At 45.1% G+C, this 20,640-nt stretch overlaps 1 protein-coding gene across 2 annotated transcripts in view; it reads right to left on the bottom strand.

Moving 5' to 3' along the window:
* The window catches only part of SNTG1 (syntrophin gamma 1), a 3,232,656-nt gene that overhangs the window by 331,561 nt on the left and 2,880,455 nt on the right, over window positions 1-20,640 (bottom strand). For both annotated transcript variants that reach the window (XM_069218895.1, XM_069218893.1), the window contains one exon: window positions 1,389-1,499. In XM_069218895.1, coding sequence (XP_069074996.1) covers window positions 1,389-1,499 — 111 coding nt within the window. The remainder of the gene's footprint in view (window positions 1-1,388; window positions 1,500-20,640) is intronic.

Below are 20,640 nucleotides of genomic sequence, written 5' to 3'. Positions count from 1 at the left end.
TCTCTGTTGTCATTGGTGTTCCCTACATTCTCAATCCAATAATTCAGAGAGTTTTGCGAAATCCTGAATGTGCCAAAGGGATCAAATAGGGCCTATACCATCAACTCCAGTTGAGAACCTGAATGTTGGAACTGTGCTGTAACTCAATTTTGAACCAATCAAACCTTTTACCACTATGAATTTGTTTTTAGGTGTTGAGTATAATAAACATTTTTGTTGCGCCATATTTACAAAATTGCGCATGCAAGCACTGTGCCACTTTGTAACCACTTGCGCCACATTATGCCTGCACCAGGCATAATCTATTCAAGAGGGGCATTCCCCCATTAGGAGGCCTAGAAAAATGGCACAGTGAAATGTACAAGATTATACTGCACTATTTTTGCATCATTTTTTGTAAAGAGACACCCCCATTGTATTTAACGGGCCTCCTTTTACTTTGGTGGATTTGCACCATTATTTTTTGCCACTAATCCACCAAAGTGCCATAACAGCGTCAACATTTTTGATCCTACTGGCCTAACATGTCCCATGGTGCGCCGTTTTGTAAATACGAGGTGCAATAGGGCGCAAGAAAAGTAGTGCATCATCTATGATGTGCCATTTTCTAGTAAATATCCCCCTTATCCTTCTCTCTTCTCGAGATTGGTAAAAAGGTTTCCTTAAAACTGGGTAAGAGTAAATCGTTATTTCAAGTAATTAGAAATGGCAATGAAAGCAGGGCATTGGATATGCATTTTTTCTGGATGACTGTAGTTTGCATTTACAAACACCGTGCAGTTTTGGTGCAAATTGTCGCTGTTTTATGAATTAACAAATGTTTGCTATCTGGTGTCGTTTCTTTAAAATATATTAAATGATCTGATGCTTTTAGGCCACCTTCTGGTGGTAGAGTTGTCCCTGTTTAGGTACTCGTACACTCCTCACCACATAACCACTGCAGCAACTTGATGCACCTAGAAAATGTAAGTGTGCCTGAAAGAATAAGCTAGGGGGCACTGGAGTAACAGCGGGTATGACCGGCTCTTGTGTAACAAAGGACTGCATTTCTCAGTCTTCCAAGGCAATAAGATGGGGTGGACAAATCTGGTCGGATATTAGCTATTATCGCATTGTTAACAGATGTGAATAATGGCATTGAGAGGTATTATAGTTCTAACTCTTTGGCGTTTCTCAAATGAGCTCTCAAGACTTACATGAAACACACAAACATGTTTTTAAAGTTTCTGCTGCAAATACAAGCACGCTGATTTAAAGCAGTGAACTTCTCCTTAAACGGTTATATATACATCTTCATTAAACCTGGGATGGCCGTGGGCTATTTTGTCTCCTACCTTCTGTTGTTTGTACATTTTAATTGTTTTGCTTCCAGTCATATGCCACTTTACCTTTGCTTCAATTTGCTTGGTATCTGGATTCTGAAACAAAAATTTTATTTTGCTTTTGCCGTCATCAGAAGAACCTTTCAGCTGGGAAAATTTGTACCTCCAAAGTACAGCCTAGGAAAAAATACAAAAGACATTTTACAAATGAACATAAGCTGCATTAAAATTAGTTTACTGCAGAGGTCATGTATCACTTAGCCTGCGAGTTCAAAACATGTAGCAGTTCATTAGGCCACAAATGCACTGTTATCTGGCCTGCATTTATTAACATAAAATGAATACTACGAACTGTACAGTTGGGAAACTATCATTCTAAATTTCAGCTAGAAATCATTTACAAATTGCTTCTACAAAGCCTTTGGCTTAATTTGACCCACGTTGACATGAAGGTCACTAGATAATTGCATTGCTTTTTAAAAAAAAAAGTCAAATGGGTATTGCCTTTCTGTACATCACACCAACTTCAGCAAATAAATTCCACATTTTACAGCATAATCTGTTTTGTGCTTAATATAGGCAGAGCCATCATCACTATTTCCCTGCTAAAAATCTTTCTTAAGTGCATGGCCTAGAATAAGGTGTCAGAATCATTGGCAGGGAAGAGAGCTTAGCAGAAGGGCATTACACTGACATCAGGGGCAGCTCCTCCGTTAGGGTGGAGGAGCGTCGCCCCTCCTCTGCCAGCAGCACAAGTAGCAAACCTTTCAGAACAACTATGTTTATGATCCTTTCGTTCTGAAAGGGGTGGGGCCACGGGGTGATGAGGAGTGAGGGGGAGTGCACAGCACTCCTCCTCAGAGCCCATGTGTGTTTGGCCGGATGTCTTGGGCCGGCCAAACACACATGTGCAGTAGGCTCTCTCCAGCCCAGCAACACAGTTGCCGGGCTGCAAAGAGCCTGCACAGGCTCTCAGTCTGCCTGGGAGTACCCTGGCTGGGCGCTCCCAGCCAATCCTGACGCTTCTTTGAACAGTGTCAGGATTTGCAAATCAGGTAAGTTTTTTAAATTTAAATTTATTTTTTCTAATTTAATATACCTCCGCTGCTCCCCCCCCGTCCCCTCTTCTTCCCCTCTCGCGCTGCACCAGCCCCGTTTTAGCACTGTGAACCGCGACTGACTTACATGCCATAATACTTACATTTATCCAGGAAGTGCTGCCCATTGTGTGGCCTCAAAGCTGAGACCTCAGTAGCCTGGTGGTCCCAGCAGCTGTAATCTGCCAGGGCAGCTCCGGATTACAAGTTCCCATAACGCCAACCTTTTCATGGCAGTTACAGCCCCATGGAAAGGTTAGCAGAATGGGGGTGTCGGGGGAGCCCCTGCACTTTGCATGGGCAGTGAAGGGCCTCCCATGAACTGCCCCGTTACTCATTCCACTGCCTGTATTATGGGTAGTGGAGTGTGTGACGGTGCTGCTGCACCAGCTGCAGCGCCACATTGCCGCCGGCTCGATTACGAGCAATGTGAAGGCCCTGTTCACTGCAGAGCCGGCTGGAGGAAATGCTGTTTCTGGCCGCCAGCCCTGTGGTGAACCCCAAATAGGGCCAGCGGTGTTCTGACCGCACTGGCGGTCAGTTGGCGAGACGAGTTTGGCGGACGGCCCCTGTCGCCCGCCAAACTCGTTATAAGGGCCATAATATTGAATGGATAGAAATAACCTTATTCAGCTCTAGCCAGGAGGTGATTTGGGTATACAGTGGGTAAATGAAGAGGTACTAGAGTAGAAGTAGAGGTTTATCTACGAGAGAAGAGTAAGGGGGTAGAAAAATTAGATTACAGGTGGCAGTATAGATACTAAAGTACAGGAAAGTTGAAGGTGTTAGAGTAAACAGAAGGATAGAGGAACAGGAGTGTAAATAGAGGTAATAGGGTATAGAAAGTCATAGCAGGAAAAAGGTATAGGTGGGGGTAAAACTATTAGGATATGGACAAAAACTGTGGCACCATGATACAGGTAAGTGTAGAATTACAAAGTTATTGTTGAGCTTTGAGGTACTAGTTGTTAGACCTGACAGCCTTAGGGTGGTCACCCCTAACTTTTTGCCTGTCTCCTTCCACTTTTTAGATACTGTTTTTGCTGGTTTTAAGAATCTGCACACTTTACCACTGCTAACTAGTGCTAAAGTGCATATGCTCTCTCCCTTTAAACATGGTAACATTAGATCATACCCAATTGGATTATATATAATGTATTTATAAGTCCCTCGTAAAGTGCACTATATGTGCCCAGGGCCTGTAGATTAAATGTTACTAGTGGGCCTGCAGCACTGATTGTGCCACCCACTTAAGTAGCTCCTTAACCTTGTCTCAGGCCTGCTATTGCAAGGCCTGTGTGTGCAGTTTCACTGCCAATTCGACTTTAAAAGTACTTGCCAAGCCTAAAACTCCTTTTTCTACATATAACTCACCCCTAAAGTATGCCCTAAGTAACCCATAGGGCAGGGTGCTGTGTAGGCAAAAGGCAGGACATGTACCTGTGTAGTTTACATGTCCTGGTAGTGTAAAACTCCTAAATTCGTTTTCACACTGCTGTGAGGATTATATGACGGAACACCGAATTAAAAACAACTACTAACCTTAACAACGAGGTCGGAACACCGACCTCGTCCTTACTACTAATGATTTTACCACGAATGCCTTAACAACGATATTTCGTTGTAAAGGCATTCCTGATAAAATCATTAGCAATAGGCACCATTCACCCTACATCCCTCACCCCACCCCCCCAACCCCACCCCAAAACCTAAAACCCGCTGACCCCCCACCCACTCCCCAAAACCAAAAACGCCCCACCCCCCAACCCCACCCTAAAACCTAAAACCCCCTGACCACCCACCCACTCCCCAAAACCAAAAACGCCCCACCCCCCAACCCCACCCTAAAACCTAAAACCCCCTGACCCCCCACCCACTCCCCAAAACCAAAAACTCCCCACCCCCCAACCCCACCCCAAAACCTAAAACCCCCTGACCCCCCACCCACTCCCCAAAACCAAAAACACCCCACCCCCCAACCCCACCCCAAAACCTAAACCCACCACTTACCTTCGCCAACTCCCTTCTTTGTACCTTAACCACGCATGTTCGTTGTTCAGAACATACGTAGTTAAGGCACAAAACCACGACTTTCGTAATAAAAAAGTCGTAAAAAAGGATGTTTCTCTGCTGTGAGGCCTGCTCCCTTCATAGGCTAACATTGGGGCTGCCCTCATATATTGTTTGAGTGGTAGATTCTGATCTGATAGGAGTAACAAGGTCATATTTAAATGGCCAGAATGGTGATACAAAGTCCTGCTGACTGGTGAAGTTGGATTTAATATTACTATTTTTGAAATGCCACTTTTAGAAAGTGAGCATTTCTCTGCACTTATATCCTTCTGTGCCTTACAATCCATGTCTGGCTGGGTTTAGTTGACAGCTCCCTTGTGCATTTACTCAGACACACCCCAAACACAGGATACTCAGCCTCACTTGCATACATCTGCATTTTGATTGGGTCTTCCTGGGCTGGGAGGATGGAGGGCCTATCACTTGCATGTCAAAGGACAGTAGCCTGCCCTCACACAAAACCCTGCCACACCCCCTACTGGCCCCCTGGCAGACAGGATTGCACCGAAAGGAGGCCTTGTGCACTTCTAAGCCATTCTTTGAAGTCTCCCCCACTTCAAAGGCACATTTGGGTATTTAAACAGGGCATCTGCCCCTACCAACTCAGACTCTTCCTAGAGAAGAGAACCTGAAGCAGAACCTGCATCTTGCCAAGAAGACCTGCCTGGCTTCCCAAAGGACTCACCTGACTGCTTTCTGCGAAGGACTGCTGCCTTGCTGTTGCCCTGCTGCCTTACTGCTCTCTGGCAGTGGTGAAGAAGTGCTCTCCAAGGGCTTGGATAGAGTCTTCCAGAAGCCTAAGGACCAAAAAGACTTCATCTCTACAAGATGGACTCCTTATGCAGCGAAAATCGATGCAAAGCCTGCCAGAAACGACGCACAGCCTGCACTGCGTTGAAAAATTCACCACACGCCGAACCCGGAACAACAAAGCCTGATTTCGCACAGAGAAAATCGATGCAGCACCAGCATAGTGACCGGAAATTTGACACACAGCCACTCAATCGACGCACAGCCAAGCCGGAACAATGCAGCCTGACTTCCAGAGAGGAATCGACGCAGTGCCTGCTGTGTTGTAGAAATTTCCACACAACGTCCACCTGATCGACGCAGCCCCTGTGACTTGGTCCTGTCAGCGCCAGAAATCCATGCAACGTCCCCGTGTTGTCTGAATACCCCGCAACCCGAAGAGGATCCACGACCGAGCGCTGTAACTCAACGCACAGCCTTCCTGGCGTGAAAACGAAATGATGCCTGAGAAATTTACATGCACCCCCTTTGTTTCCACGCATCTCCTCCTCTGCAGTTCTTTGCGCAGATTTTGCACGCGAACCAGGTACTTTGTGCTTGAAAGAGACATTTATTGCTTTTTAGAGGCTGAAGACACTTTATACCACTTTTAGAGTAATATCTCAACATAGACTTATTGCATTTTAATCGTTTTGACCTGCATCTTATAAAATAAATATTATATGTTTCTCTAAAAACTATGTGGTGTATTTTTGTGGTGTACTACTGTGTTATTGCATGATTTATTCCACAAATACTTTACACATTGCCTTCTAAGTTAAGCATGACTGCTCAGTGCCAAGCTACCAGAGTGTGGGCACAGGATAATTTGGATTGTGTGTGACTTACCCTGACTAGAGTGAGGGTCCTTGCTTGGACAGGGGGTAACCTGACTGGCAACCAAATTTCTAACTTTGGTGATCAGCGGTGAGAATAGGACTTGTATTTGTGCAGTGTTCACTACCTACCTAGAGTTTAAGGTCAACTTGATTTTTTATCTTTTTTTCTACAATTTCGTTTTTCCTGACAATTGTCTAACTAAAACCCTCACTCAACATGTCTCTGGCTGGGTCTCAAGCTGGAAATTAAGATTTTGACCTAGCCCTGTTGGAGACATATACTGTCAAACAGCTGAAAGTGTTCTGCAGGGATTTGAGAGTACCCACCCAAGGTGCCTCCAGAAAGGAGGAATTTCAAATGGCGCTGAGGGCCTGGACAGAAGCCCATTCAGAGGAGGATGCTGAGGAGGAGGGTCCAAAGGATGGCCCCCTCAGAGGATTTTTTGCCATCAGTGGATGATGTTACCACTGTAATTTTGTCCCCTGCCAAACCAAGGAGCAGTGTCTCTGATCAGGGCCTGACCGCAGAGGAAAGGAGAGAGGAGAGGGAATTTCAATTGCAAATGCAAGGTTGAAAATTGGAGCTCACCAGGAGGAAAGGAGGGCAGAGAGAGAAGCCAAACAGGCGGAAGCTGAGAGAGCAGCCAAGCAAATTGAAGCTGAGAGAGCTGAGGCTGCAGCTGAGAGAGCCTTGGCTGAAAATAAACTTTTGTTGGCTCATGAATTGAGTCTTAAGAAGCTGGAGATCAAGGCGAGACAGTCTGAGTCCAGCAGTGAAGGTGGCAGCATACATGCAGGATCTGTTGGGGAGAAAAAGGTTCATATACCCAAGAATGTGGTGCCAAGTTATGTGGTGGGAGATGACATTGACAAGTGGTTGGCTGCCTATGAAGTTGCACTAAGGGCTCATGGGACCTCTGAGGAGCAATGGGGGGTGGCCTTGTGGTTTTATGTACCAGCAGTGGGGAGGGACACACTCCTTACACTAGATCCACATGATCAGAATGTCTATGCACCCATGAAAACCGCTTTACTGGCTAAAGTAGGCTGACCCCTGAGAAATACCATCAGAGGTTTAGGAACAGCACCACATTTTCTACATAGAATTGGGTAGATTGTTTTGATTTCTCCAATAAGGCACTGAATGGATGGGCGTGGGGCAGCAAACTCAATGATTACAAAGGGTTATATGATTTGATTCTGAGAGAGCATATGCTCAGTATTTCTTTTACAGAGTTGTGCCAGCACTTAGTAAATAGTAAGCTGACTGATCCCAGGAAGCTTGCTGAGGTGGCGGACCTCTGGTTTAGCACCAGAGTGTCCAAAAAGGCATCTAGGGGGACACCCACAAAGGTATTCTCAAAAGGCCCCCAAAACAATACCCAAGGGAGGTTGGTAACCATTCCTCTTCTAGGTTTGGGAAGAAACCAGGGTATTTCTACGAGAAGTTAGGGAAGTTCATCCCCAAATGCTTAGAGTGCTACCAGCATGGACACTCTAAGGGCACCTCCCAGTGTTCCAAGAGAGCACTGCCCACCATTGGAGGGCAAACACCCGGGTTGGCTAGTGTAGCGGTCGGGGGGGAGATAGTCCCAGTTAGCTTTGGGGGGGGCAGAAAGAGGTTTCCCTAGTATCCCTGGGAGATAAGGAGATGGTGCCTAAAGCCCACATGCCTGCTGATACTTCTATGTATAGGCAGTGGGTCGCCATTGATGGGCAAAGGGTACAGGCTCTGCGTGACACAGGAGCCAGTATGACTACTGTCAAGAGTCAGCTGGTGTCAGCAGAGCAGATAGTCCCTAATACATTCCACAAGGGCATAGTCACTGACAATCATGAGAGTCACCTACCGGTGGCTCTGGTTCCCTTTGAGTGGCTGTCTCTGGAACTCTGAAAGTAGCTGTGAGTCCTGCCATGCCTGTAGATTGCCTGTTAGGCAATGATCTTTAGCATACTGCCTGGAAGGAGGTAGAGCTCAGATCCCATCTGGAGATGTTAGGTTTGCCTGAGTGAGTCTTCATGACCACAAGGTCCATGTCTGCCCGGGAAGGGAGTCAAGGGCGTCTGGAGCCTGGAATAATGGCCCAGACAGATGCAAAGAGGAAGGGCAAGCGGCGCGGGAAACCCGCCTCAGATATTCCCATGGTGGTGGACGGGGTCCCTGGCCAACCGGAAAGGCCATTGCTGACCTGGTTAACCTGCCTGAACTTGCTGGCTGGCAAGTAGAGGGGGGCAACTAGTGCAGAATTCTGCAAGGTGCAGAAGGAATGCCCTACCCTTGAGGGTCTGAGGCAACAGGCCACAGCCCAAACAGCTGGTGAAGCCTCTGGCAATCCCATATCTACTGGGAGAATGATTTCCTTTACAGTGAGCCTAAGGCTCCGGCCATTGGGGCAGGACGTGTGCCGGTGGTCCCCCAGTATTACTGGGCCTTTCTACAGGGTCTGGCTCATGACGTACGCCTGGCAGGACATTTGGGCCAAGACAAGACCTTTGACTGGCTTGTCACCCACTTCCATTGGCCTAGAATGCGGGGAGCCTCAGATAATTTCTGCAGGGCCTGCCCTACCTGCCTGGCTAGTGGGAAGACAGGAAAAAGGCTTAAAGCCCCCCTGATCCCACTCCCCGTCGTTGGCACCCCCTTTGAAAGGGGAGGCATCTACGTTATTGGTCCCTTGGACCCCAAAACTGCCTTGGGCAACAAGTTTATCCTGGTTTTGGTGGACCATGCCACCCACTATCCAGAGGCAATCACTCTGAGAACAGTTCCTTCACTGGTGGTGACCAGAGCCCTGATGGGAATATTTACCCGTGTGGGATTCCCAAAGTAAGTTGTGTCTGACAGAGGCACAAACTTCATGTCTGCTTACATGAAGTCCATGTGGGATGAGTTTGGGGTGACCTATCGGTTTACCAACCCTTATCATCCTCCATCCAATGGGCTTGTTGAGAGATTCAACAAGACCCTCAAAGGTATGGTCACTGGCCTACCTGAGGCCATGAGGCTTAAATATTGCATGATTTATTGCACAAATACTTTACACATTGCCTTCTAAGTTAAGCCTGACTGCTCAGTGCCAAGCTAAGAGAGGGTGGGCGCAGGATAATTTGGATTGTGTGTGACGTACCCTGACTAGAGTGAGGGTCCTTGCTTGGACAGTGGTAACCTGACTGCCAACCAAAGACCCCATTTCTAACATTAGTGTATAGGCAGAATGATTAGACATAGGTAAAATACATGTGAAGTATAAGCAGGAAGTGACCAGGATACAGCAAGAGTAAATGAAGAAAGAAAAGTGACAGTATACAGGTACAGGGGAAGAAAGAGAGAATGGAAATGACAAATAAGTTATCTATGAGGCTGGAAAAATACATTGTAAATATTATATTTACTAGACAGACAATTTCCAAGAAGGATAAAACATTCTGAGAATTCTGTTCATTTACTAAATATTTGATGATAGTTATGTGGAGAACATGTTCTTAATCACTTTTTTTCCTCCAAAAGAAATAAGCTGGTTATCAGTATTCATAATGTAGCCTGAGGGCAGTTCCACTGTTTTGCACTTTAGATGAAGAAAGTCAAAACTCTAAATAAAGATCTCTTTAAGTTTGGAATTTTAATCTAGAGTTGGATCTAGTCCAAGTACTCTTTGAAGGAAGGTATGCCCAAATTGACATAAGGTGCAGTGTGTGATACAGAGGATCTTGGCAGAGACACACCCGGCTAATGAAGCCAAAGAAAATTACACACCACAGCAATTATGTAGTTATAAGACAAAGAGGAAGAAGCAGTATCACCCTTACATTTGAACCTTTTGAAACCTATGCAAGAGATATTCTTGTATCCCAAGGAGAAGTGTTTGGAATAGTTCAGAAAAGAGAGGGCTAGCGCAATGGAGGCCTGAATCCAAAGAAACAACAAAAACTGTAGATTTACCTGAACTTTTATTGTTGATGGATTAAAGATTTTACAACCGTGTTGACTTTGGCAAATAGTAAGTTTGACGTTCAGGTACCTCTATTGAAAAAGCAGGCATGGGTATAGGGCTGAAAACAATCCTCTGGTAAAGGTTAACATCCTGCTCACATTGAGATTCAAGATACAGGAATGGAGAGCCACAAGACAGAATCCAAGCTATTTAGAATCAAGGACCATTCTTGTCCATGTATGTCATCAGCATTACTGTAAAGGATAAACCTGAAGGAAATGGGCTGAGGAGAAAATGATCTGGAAGTGTCTTAACAGGAAATTAGACAATTTATCCAAGATGCTGTGTGTAAAGTCAATAGCTCAGAGATTGTCAAATGTAGTGATGGACTTCCTCAAAGGCAGACAAAATGTCTAGCATTATGAGGACAACAGTTGTACACTCGTCCAATTTGGTCTTTTGATCATGCTACCAATTAATGGCTCAGTCTCAGAACAAGGGCGGATACTGTGTTGAGGGTCAGCCAGGAACTTTTACATTTTGAGGTATTTGTTTAAATGCTCAAAAAGCCCTAGATAAGGATTTTCAGCATAGTGCAACCAGACATATACAATCAGATAATGGTGAAAAGCAGTGAACAGCATTGACGGAGACACATAGAAGAAGGAAGAGGTGGCGCTGAGGAATGACAAGGGCAGTTATCTGTTCTATGTGGTAAGTTTCATGATTTAGCACTTTTCTCTCAAAGCAAACTGCTACAGCTACACAGAAAAGTTCAGAAGAATCCAGTTCAATGGAAGAATACCATCCAGCTGCAGACATTATTTAGTCAGGTGCTGAATAAGGTAAAGAAGAGTGGCACCCAGATGTTGAGATCAATAATTTACACTATTTGTAAATGCCTGCATATAGCTACTGTATGTGAGCACAAGATCAAGAAGACAGGTTGAGGCAATTGTTAGTCACCAACTGAAAGTGGAGGTGCGAGAGAAAAACGTATTAAGTTCTAACTGCACCAATTCTAGGCAATTTGTATATAGGCAAACATTGTTACTGTCTCAAACAGCCTATAATTGTAACTGTTTGCTGACAAAGGCTTTATTATTTTAATTTTTTGTGGGAATAAAAATCAGAAAGCCCAAATATTTTATGAAATCAAGAACAGTATAGAAAGGTTTTACAAGATCCTTTCCTTCTGGGATGTAGAGAATCTCAGTGGCTGTTGTTGTGGCGCCGGGCTGGCTAGGTCCAGCAATAGAACATCAACATTATCGTGCGCTGGTCAGAAAATTGGAACGGGCCAGTATGGTTTGTAGTCACCTATAACATATGCTTTGTGGTGCTAAGAGAGTAAAAGGGATGAATCCAGACAGATGGAGCATGTCCACTATCTACCCCTTGTTCTGCTCTACTTCAAACTGAGAGGAAAACAAAGTGAATGAAATGCAAAGAATGCAGCACTCATAGGCCCTCATTCTGACCTTGGCGGGCGGCGGAGGCCGCCCGCCAAAGTCCCGCCGTCAGGTTACCGTTCCGCGGTCGAAAGACCGCGGCGGTAATTCTGACTTTCCCGCTGGGCTGGCGGGCGGTCGCCTTCAGACCGCCAGCCAGCCCAGCGGGAAAGAGGCTTCCACGATGAAGCCGGCTCGGAATCGAGCCGGCGGAGTGGAAGCTGTGCGACGGGTGCAGTTGCACCCGTCGCGTATTTCACTGTCTGCGCAGCAGACAGTGAAATACATGTAGGGGCCCTCTTACGGGGGGCCCTGCAATGCCCATGCCAGTGGCATGGGCACTGCAGTGGCCCCCAGGGGCCCCGCGACCCCCCCTACCGCCATCCGGATCTCGGCGGTCCGACCGCCGGGATCTGGATGGCGGTAGGGGGGGTCGGAATCCCCGCGGCGGTGCAGCAAGCTGCGCCGCCGCGGAGGATTCAATGGGGCCGCGGTACACTGGCGGGACCCCGCCAGTGGTGCCGGTCCGACCGCGGCTTTACCGCCGCGGTCGGAATCCCCATTGGAGCACCGCCGGCCTGTCGGCGGTGCTCCCGCGGTCCTCCGCCCTGGTGGTCAAAGACCGCCAGGGTCAGAATGACCACCATAGTCTGAATAATGAAATGATTAAAGCACTTCCCAAGCTTCATACACGGAAAGAATAATGTGATCTTTTATTTCCAATGCAGCACATGCCATTTTAAAAATGATTACAGCAGTAGAATAATAATGTTCACAGTAACATATATATACTATTTATTCATGCATGCACAACCCAAAGCTTAAAATAAGAATTAAAAATGCATCACAATGGGGCTTGACATCAACATCATCCCTTTGTCTGGCATCTTGAGGAAGCGGAACCCGGACAACCAAAAAGAGAGAATGCCGGCAACTGGATTATTTTCTGAGCAAGGGTCTCTTCTCAGATTTGCTCCTTCTTCCCAGTTGTCAATCCCCCACTACCTTATATATACTCTATATTATTCTAGAGGAAGATTCTAGAAACCCCCTTTCCCTCGGGTAGGTTGTTGTTCAAATGCTGGCCATAACAGGTCAGTGTTGAAAGAGCACGTTTAGGGACTGGCCAAATCCCAGGGTGTACTTCCAAAACCGAGCTGTTCCCTGCTTTCCCATAAACATTCTCAGCCTGGTACATCTTATCATTACTACTCCCCATGTTATGTCCCCGTCCTTGGTTCCAAAGAGGGAAAACACGTTGCACAAGCTGTGTGAGGAAAATTACCTACACAAAGAACGTGACAGTGTTTGCAGCTAAGCTAAGCACAAAATGGAGTAAGGGGTCAAGATGGAGCCGGTGGTTAAATACAGATAGCATTACACTCCACCCTTTCACAAGTGACTCTCATAGCGTACTGGTCTAAAATTAACTCTTTTAGGCTAATACATTGTAAGCAGGTGAGGTATGCATTGTACACAGCAAAGGTAGCATTATTATGATGGAAATTACTAAAAGTATCCCGCATAAAGCATGGCGTAATTGCCCAAAATCGGGCAACCACTGGAACAACCAGTCCCACCACTCTTTGTTTACATCTTGTTTTACTTCTTTCACCAATTATGTAAAGTGTCAGTATGGGACTGCATAGATTAAGAGTGGTCTGACAAAATAAAGCAACAAAGACTCTCAAATTCTGAGTGTTAGAAATGGGGTCACTAGTTGGCAGAGGTATTCACCGTTGTCCAAATAGGGACCACAATCCTAGTCAGGGTAAGTCACACACAATCCCAATTATTCTGTACCCACCCTTTGGTAGCTTGGCACTGAGCAATCAGGCTTAACTTAGAAGGCAACATTTAAAGTATTTGTGCAATAAATCATACAGTAACACAGTGAAAACACTACAACAATACACCACACAGGTTTAGAAAAATAAATTATATTTACCTGGTTTAATCAAGGTCAAAAACAATAAAGATTCAATAAGCACAAGTTGAGATATCATTTTTGCAAGATAAAAAAGAGTCTTACATTTTAGAAATCAACAGTTGTCTCTTGGTTTCACAAAGTACCTGGTTTGCATCAATAATAACACGCATGGAGACCACAGAGGAGGACATGCGTGGAAAAATAGGGTGTGAGTCAGATGTTCCGACGTGGTACATACGAGGTATTGTTTCTGTCCATGGTGCAAGAGGCTTTTCATTGATTTCCAGCATGCAGTCTTGGTTCCTCATTGCGATGTGGGGATCTTTTTGACACCCAGGGACGATGTGTGGAAATCCTGGGCATGCAGGATGAAGACACAGGTGTTGTGTCGATCCGGTATGGCTATGCATCAAATTTCCTGTTGCACGACAAATGCTGTGTCGATTCCTCACTCAGGAAGTTGAACTGCATCATTCCGCTTCGGCTGTGCGACGATTTCTCTGTCGCACAACAGCTCTGCATCGTTTACGGCAGGCTGTGTGTCGATTTTCATGCACAAGGAGTTTCTTGAAGAGATTAAGGGGGTCATTACAAGCTTGGCGGGCGCCAAGCGGTACCTGACGTGCGGCCGCCAATGCGGCCGCACTCCCGCGGACCCCATTACAACATCCCCGCTTAGCAGGCGGGCACAAACCTAGTTTACGCCGGCCCAGCGGGGATGGGGCCGCAACATAGGAGCCGGCGGTGTTGCAGCCGTGCGACGGGTGCAGTAGCACCCGTCGGGCTTTCCACTGTCTGCTATGCAGACAGTGAAAAGCTGCACGGGGCCCTGTTAGGGGGCCCCTGCACTGCCCATGCCAGTAGCATGGGCAGTGCAGGGGCCCCCAGGGGCCCCAGGACTCCCCTTACCGCCAGCCTCTTCCTGGCGGTGCAAACCGCCAGGAACAGGCCGGCAGTAGGGGAGTCATAATCGCCAGCCCCGGCAGTGCGACCGGTAATACGGGTCTCCGTACCGCCAGCCTGTTGGTGGTACGGACGCCACATTACCCCTGGCCGTAATGACCCCCTAAGTCTTTTTGGCCCTGAGACTTCAGAAAACAGGAGGCAAGCTCAATCTAAGCCCTTGGAGAGCACTTCTCAGCAAAGTCAGCGGGCAGCAAGGCAGCAGGGCTATATCAGGGCAGCAGTCCTTCTCAGCAAAGCAGTCGAGATGAGTCGTTTGGGCAGCAAGGCAGTTCTTTTTGACAGGTTGCAGGTTCAGGTCCAGAAGTGTCTGATTTGCTGGGGTCTAGGGCCTACCTTAGGGGTGACTTATATTTAGGAACAAGGGAGTTTATGGCTTGGCAAGTACTTTTAAATGCCAAGTCGAAGTGGCAGTGAAACTGCACACACAGGTCTTGCAATGGCAGGCCTGAGACATGGTTAAGGGCTACTTATGTGGGTGGCACAACCAGTGCTGCAGGCCCACTAGTAGCATTTAATTTACAGGCCCTGGGCACATGTGGTGCACTTTACTAGGGACTTACAAGTAAATCAAATAGGTCAATTGGGAATGCACCAATGTTACTATGTTTAAGGGGGAGAGCATATGCACTTTAGCACTGGTTAGTAGTGGTAATGTGCGCAGAGTCATAAAACCAGCAAAAACAGAGTCAGAAAAGTGAAGGGAGGCAGGCAAAAAGTTGGGGGATGACCATCCTAAGGCTGTCAGGTCTAACACTGAGCAACCATGATCATGCTTTAACAGTAAATAGTCAATGGCGGCCCTGTTTTGCAAAGCAGCTTTTCTAGTACTTCATATATCTAGCAATAATTCAACTAAAGCAATAGAAGAATGATCAATGTTTTTAACCATTAAGCATGCTAACTTGTTAATAACTTGAGTACTATAAACAGGTAATCCTGGAACTCCTACAATGAAGAGACTTACGCTTATATTTTCTGATTTAGATAATAATTGAATTTCAGAGTCACAGTTTTCACTTAATTGAACTGTGTCCCTTGGGTAGTGAGAATGTACAGAATGGAAACATCATGAGTCCTAATCGTGTAAAGGTACACGGTCAACTAGTTATATTAGCAGAAATTTATATAAAGGTGGTATTTCCACAAGAGAATAACCATCCTACTGGTAGTTGGACATGCTTGATGTGACTAGCAGCAGTCACAGTGTGGAGATTGGACTAGTCATTGGTCATCCTTTTGCAATGTTTATCGGTTCAGTAGTGACAATAATTTTGTTGTTCCAATGGTATCTCTTGATGAGACCCCGTTGTTGCCTCTAGGAGCAGTAGAGCATATTTTTCAATTTGATGTGAATCACAAGTAAACTCAAAACATACATCCCCGGGGGTAATGTTGTAAGTAATCAATTGGGTCAAATTGACCCATTTTTCATCCGTCATTTCTTGGCAAAACCTACAGTATTTATAGGGACTAAAATGGGAAACATATCACTTTCCTGGACATCTCCATCCTTGTTGGTGGCATTAAAAATGTCCAGTAAAATGTTTGTAGGCATGGGGATGGCCACCAGACAGGAGGATATGACATCCACCGTATTCTGCATGGAAGCCATGCAGAAATACGACTTGTTCAGTACAACTCATGCCAGATGTATCCAAACATTTTTTGTCAAGTGCAGTGAAGGTGTCGATCAGCGTGGTCGATCAATCATTGCGGAGCTGGGGGCTTTCGATCCCTCCAGACCCCCACATGGACGTGCCCGAAAAGAGACCATGTTACACAGCTAGCACGCAGACACATTTTAGTATGATCTGTAAAAGAGACAATTATGAACATTCTCGCAAATAACATTTGTCAGCTGGTGCATGCTCCCACTTCTCTTTCCCTGACTTCATAACTTTGAGGATATTATCCTTGCCCTTGGCAATGATTTCTGCTGTTTTTGGAATTTTTGTCAGTTGAACCAAAACCTCCCTCCCCACGTACTGTAAGAAGGGCTGGGGCCGTCGACTTTTTCATTCTTCATCCATACACTGGAATAATTACTATCTGAGCAATTCTGTCTCCAGATTGCATCATCAAAACAGTGTCTACACTAGTCAGAAGAATTATTATAATTTCTCCTTGGTAGTCTGCATCAATCATTCCCCCTATGTCCTGCATACCTTTGGGTGCCAAACCAGATCTGGGCGCTATCAATCCAAAATGCTCTGGGGAATCTGCATTCCAAAACCTGTTTCACAGAGTGCCATGTCTTTTGGTTTCAATGTGTAAGCTTTTAAAGTATGTATATCAAGACCTGCAGATTCAGGGGTGCCTAATTAGGGAGCTAGGGCTCCTGGTCTTATTTCCCAATACATTATATTATTGGTCGCCACATGGGGTTTTATCTGTGATGCTAGGGTTAACATTCTCATCAATGGAGTCTCTGCATTTGTTAGTGGCCCGTTGTTCAAAATTGTGAGGGCTTCGTTTAAATGCTCTCTTCATTTTTTCAAAAGTTCCATCTGATAGTTTTTGTAATTGGGCTTTCAGCAAGCCATTCATTCTTTCAATCAGTCCTGCAGCTCGTAGATAATAAGGAGAATAAGGAATGTGATAAATCCACTCAATATGGTGTTGTAAACAATAGTTTTGTACCAATTTCCCTTTGAAGTGTGACTCATTGTCACTATGGATTTGGAGTGGGACTCCATAATATAACTTTAACAAGTCCAGAGTCTTGATAGTATTATACTGAGAGGCACGTATGCAAGGGACGGCAATCAGGTAACCAGAATAAGGCCCATAGTTATACTTTAGCGCCGCATTTGTGCCACTTTTTGAGGCAAAAATGGTGCAAACTTACAAAATACAATTGTATTTTGCAAGTTTGCGCTGTTTTTGCATCAAAAAATGACGCAAATGCGGCGCTAAAAAAGTATAAATATGGGCCTAAGTGTCCTCTACTGTGCAAGCGTATTGACACCCACGACTGATCGGTATTGAGCCAATGTAATCAATTTGCCATATCTGTCCCAGTAATTTCCCTCACCCAAACCGACCTTTAACTGTTTGCAGGATAGATCTCTGTTGTGTGTGTTGACAAGTAGGACATTGCATGATCACAGTTTTAATCAGGTCTATGGGAATGTGCATGCCTCTAATCTGCCTCATTAGAGGCCTCAAAGTGGCTTTCTCTCTCAGCTGTCCACATTTTTGGTGCACCTACTTAGGTATCCCTACCAAGCCAGAATCTGGTGTCGCCACTTCTGCTCCTGAGATTTTGGCTTTGTCGATTGCAAGGGAATTGAACCATTGGCCTAGTGAATCAGTGGGACAGTGGGCATCTAAATGATACACAGTAATGGTACTTTGCTCACGCATTTCCCAAATTTCTTGCCACAACTCTTTGCCCCATACCTCCTTAGAATGTATTTGCCAGTTATGTGCATGCCATGTGGTAAGCCAGATAGCTAACCCATTGGTGGCAGACCAAGAATCAGTGTAAATGTGACAAGTCCCAGGTAATTCTTGTTTCAGTGCTTGATACACAGCGTACAGTTCTGCATATTGACTGCTCTTCCCTTCTCCTGTAATAGTTAACAACTTCTTGGTGATTGGGTTATATGACAATGCTTTCCAATGTCTTTTAGCCCCACATACTTGGCTGAACCATTGGTAAACCATAAATGCTTCCTATCGTCAGGGGACAAGTATTCAAACGTCTCATCCCACCTCACTGGTGACTCTTTTATTTGCTGTACCTCCTGCTCCCTCTACTCATCCTGTACAGGGACTTGTGACACTTATTCATGTAGAGCTGCTGTCCATGCTGGTCACAATCAGGCCTTATCCTGTATGTACCATTTCCAACATATGATACCAGCTTTTTCTGAATGTCCTATACAGTGAGTTTTAGGTGAGCTCATAACCCACTGCATTATTGGAATCTCAGGTCTCAGAATCACATTATGATCTAGGGTCATTTGCTCAGTATCTACTAGATCCCAGTAACAAGCAAATAACTGTTTCTCAAAAGGAGTATATCGTTCTCCAACATCAGGTAGCTTTTTAGTCCAGAAACATAGGGGCACCATCGTTCTTCTGTGTTTTTGCCACATGCTCCAATTGGCATATTGCCCCTGAAAGGTTACATGCAACTCAATGTCTCCTTCCTGCACTGGCCATAAGTCCAAAGCTTGTTGAATCGCCTCCTTTGCCAATAAAAAAAACGCACAATGCTGTTGTTCTTTCAAACTCATGTTTCTTTCATGTCACTTTGTACAAAGGGGCCAACATCTGACTCAAGTGAGGGATATGCTGTCTCCAAAATCCAAACAGTCCAATAAATCACTGTGTCTCCTGGTTAGTGTGGGGAGTAGCAAACTCTAAAATCTTTTGTTTTGCCTCTCTATGCCCCTGATTCCACTGAATTCCTAGGAACTTCACATTTTGAGCGGGTCCCTGTATTTTGTCTGGATTAATCATCCACCCTTTATTCTGCAAGAGTTCCACAACCCGCTTCAACTGAGTCTGCACCTTTTCTTGTGTCTCTCCTTGAATCATAACAGCATCATTGTAATGGGCCAATTGTACACCTGGAATGACAGATACTTCATCCAGGTGCTCTGCCACCAGCCGGTGACAGATGGTGGGGCTATGTATATACCCCGTAGGCAAAGACTGCACCTTAAATTGTCTGTCACATTGTGAGAAAGCAAATTGTTCCTGACACTCAGGGGCCAATGGTATTGAAAATAAAGCATTTACAATATCAATGGTAGCATACCAGGTCACTCTATGTTTTTGCATTCTTTCAATCAAAGTGATGGTGTTGGGGACCGAGGCTGTCAAAAGGTGTGTATATTTATTCAGCTTGTGGTAATCAACGGTCATTCTATAGCGCCCATTAGCTCGATGAATATGCCACGGAGGATTATTCCATTCAGTGGTGGGTGGAGGTATCACACCAGTCTTAATCAATTCATGTATAGTTTTACTTATTTCCTCATTCCCTCCTGGAACAGGGTATTGCTTCAAGCAAATTACCCTGGCTGCCACTGAAATGTATTTCTTTGAACCCAAACGGATAACAATCATCATCCAAATATAAAGTCATCCCCTTTAGAATGTCAATTCCTAGTATACATTCTAGAACGGGGCTCTTTAGTGTTCTTCCTATTTTCATCTGAACAGTAGCCTGCACGGGAGGGGTTTATTTTCCATCCCACCTGGTGGTGGTGTAATGCTGACTGGTAAACATTTTGGGATTACCATACATTAAAGAGGCCTCCTCTCAGGTGTCAACTAATGCTCGGACTCTTTGAACATTTTTGTGTTTCCAGTGTATTTCTAAATCAACATGGGGTCTGTTATCTTTACAAGCCCATCCCTGTATGTATCAGAGCTTGGCCTGTTTCCTAATTTGATTTAAACCTGTAAACTTTTGTCTAAGTCAGGTCTGGATATATGCATTCATTTTTGCAAGCCGATTCTCTCCCTTTCCTGCTCTCAACAGTTAACTACTTGCTGTCCAAATCTTCCTCCTCTGTCCCTCGTGAGGAAACATTTTTCTCCCTTTCTTTTCCGTCCTCCTGCATCTGAGGCTGACTCTGAGTTACGCGTTTATTATCTTGCTTGTTAACCCTCCTGTTACCATCTTTTCGGTCCAGCCCTCTTTTACGGTACATCTCCCACATGTTTTTGGTATCTATCCCATCAATCTGCTCCTTGTTGACACCATCCTTCAGTAATTCCATAAACATATCTCTCCCAGATACTCTGTTGTTATCTGTGCGACACTCAGATCTCAAGACTCTCTCTGGCTTAATCCAGTCTCCAAACTCTCCTAGTTTGTGAACTGCCTCCAGCACCTCTTTTATTCTCTGCCCTGTCTGATTAATAAGGAGAGTCATTATTAATTGCCTGTAAGCTGGAGGGGCAAGGTGAATGATTTTATTTCATAATGAAAAGTTCAGAGGAGCCTCTCACAAATTGTGAGCTTATTCTAAAAGAATAGCAGTTTTCATACTTCCTTCTTTAATTCTTTGCATAGCATCACTCAATGTGTACCAAGGCTTATCAGACAATCCGATTCAGTATGCTATTTTTGATTAAATCCCATAACTGCCAATTGTAACAAATTAGTCATCCCTTGATTCCCATAACTTTTAAATTGTTCTTGTATTACGGGGGTCAGTGCTAAGAGTACAAAATTCATGTAAGTAATGCTTCCCCAGATTTCTGTTTGAATCTGTCT

The sequence above is a fragment of the Pleurodeles waltl genome, chromosome 2_2, assembly GCF_031143425.1.
Source record: "Pleurodeles waltl isolate 20211129_DDA chromosome 2_2, aPleWal1.hap1.20221129, whole genome shotgun sequence".
NCBI lineage: Eukaryota > Metazoa > Chordata > Amphibia > Caudata > Salamandridae > Pleurodeles > Pleurodeles waltl.
This window is presented reverse-complemented; position numbering and strand designations above follow the sequence as displayed.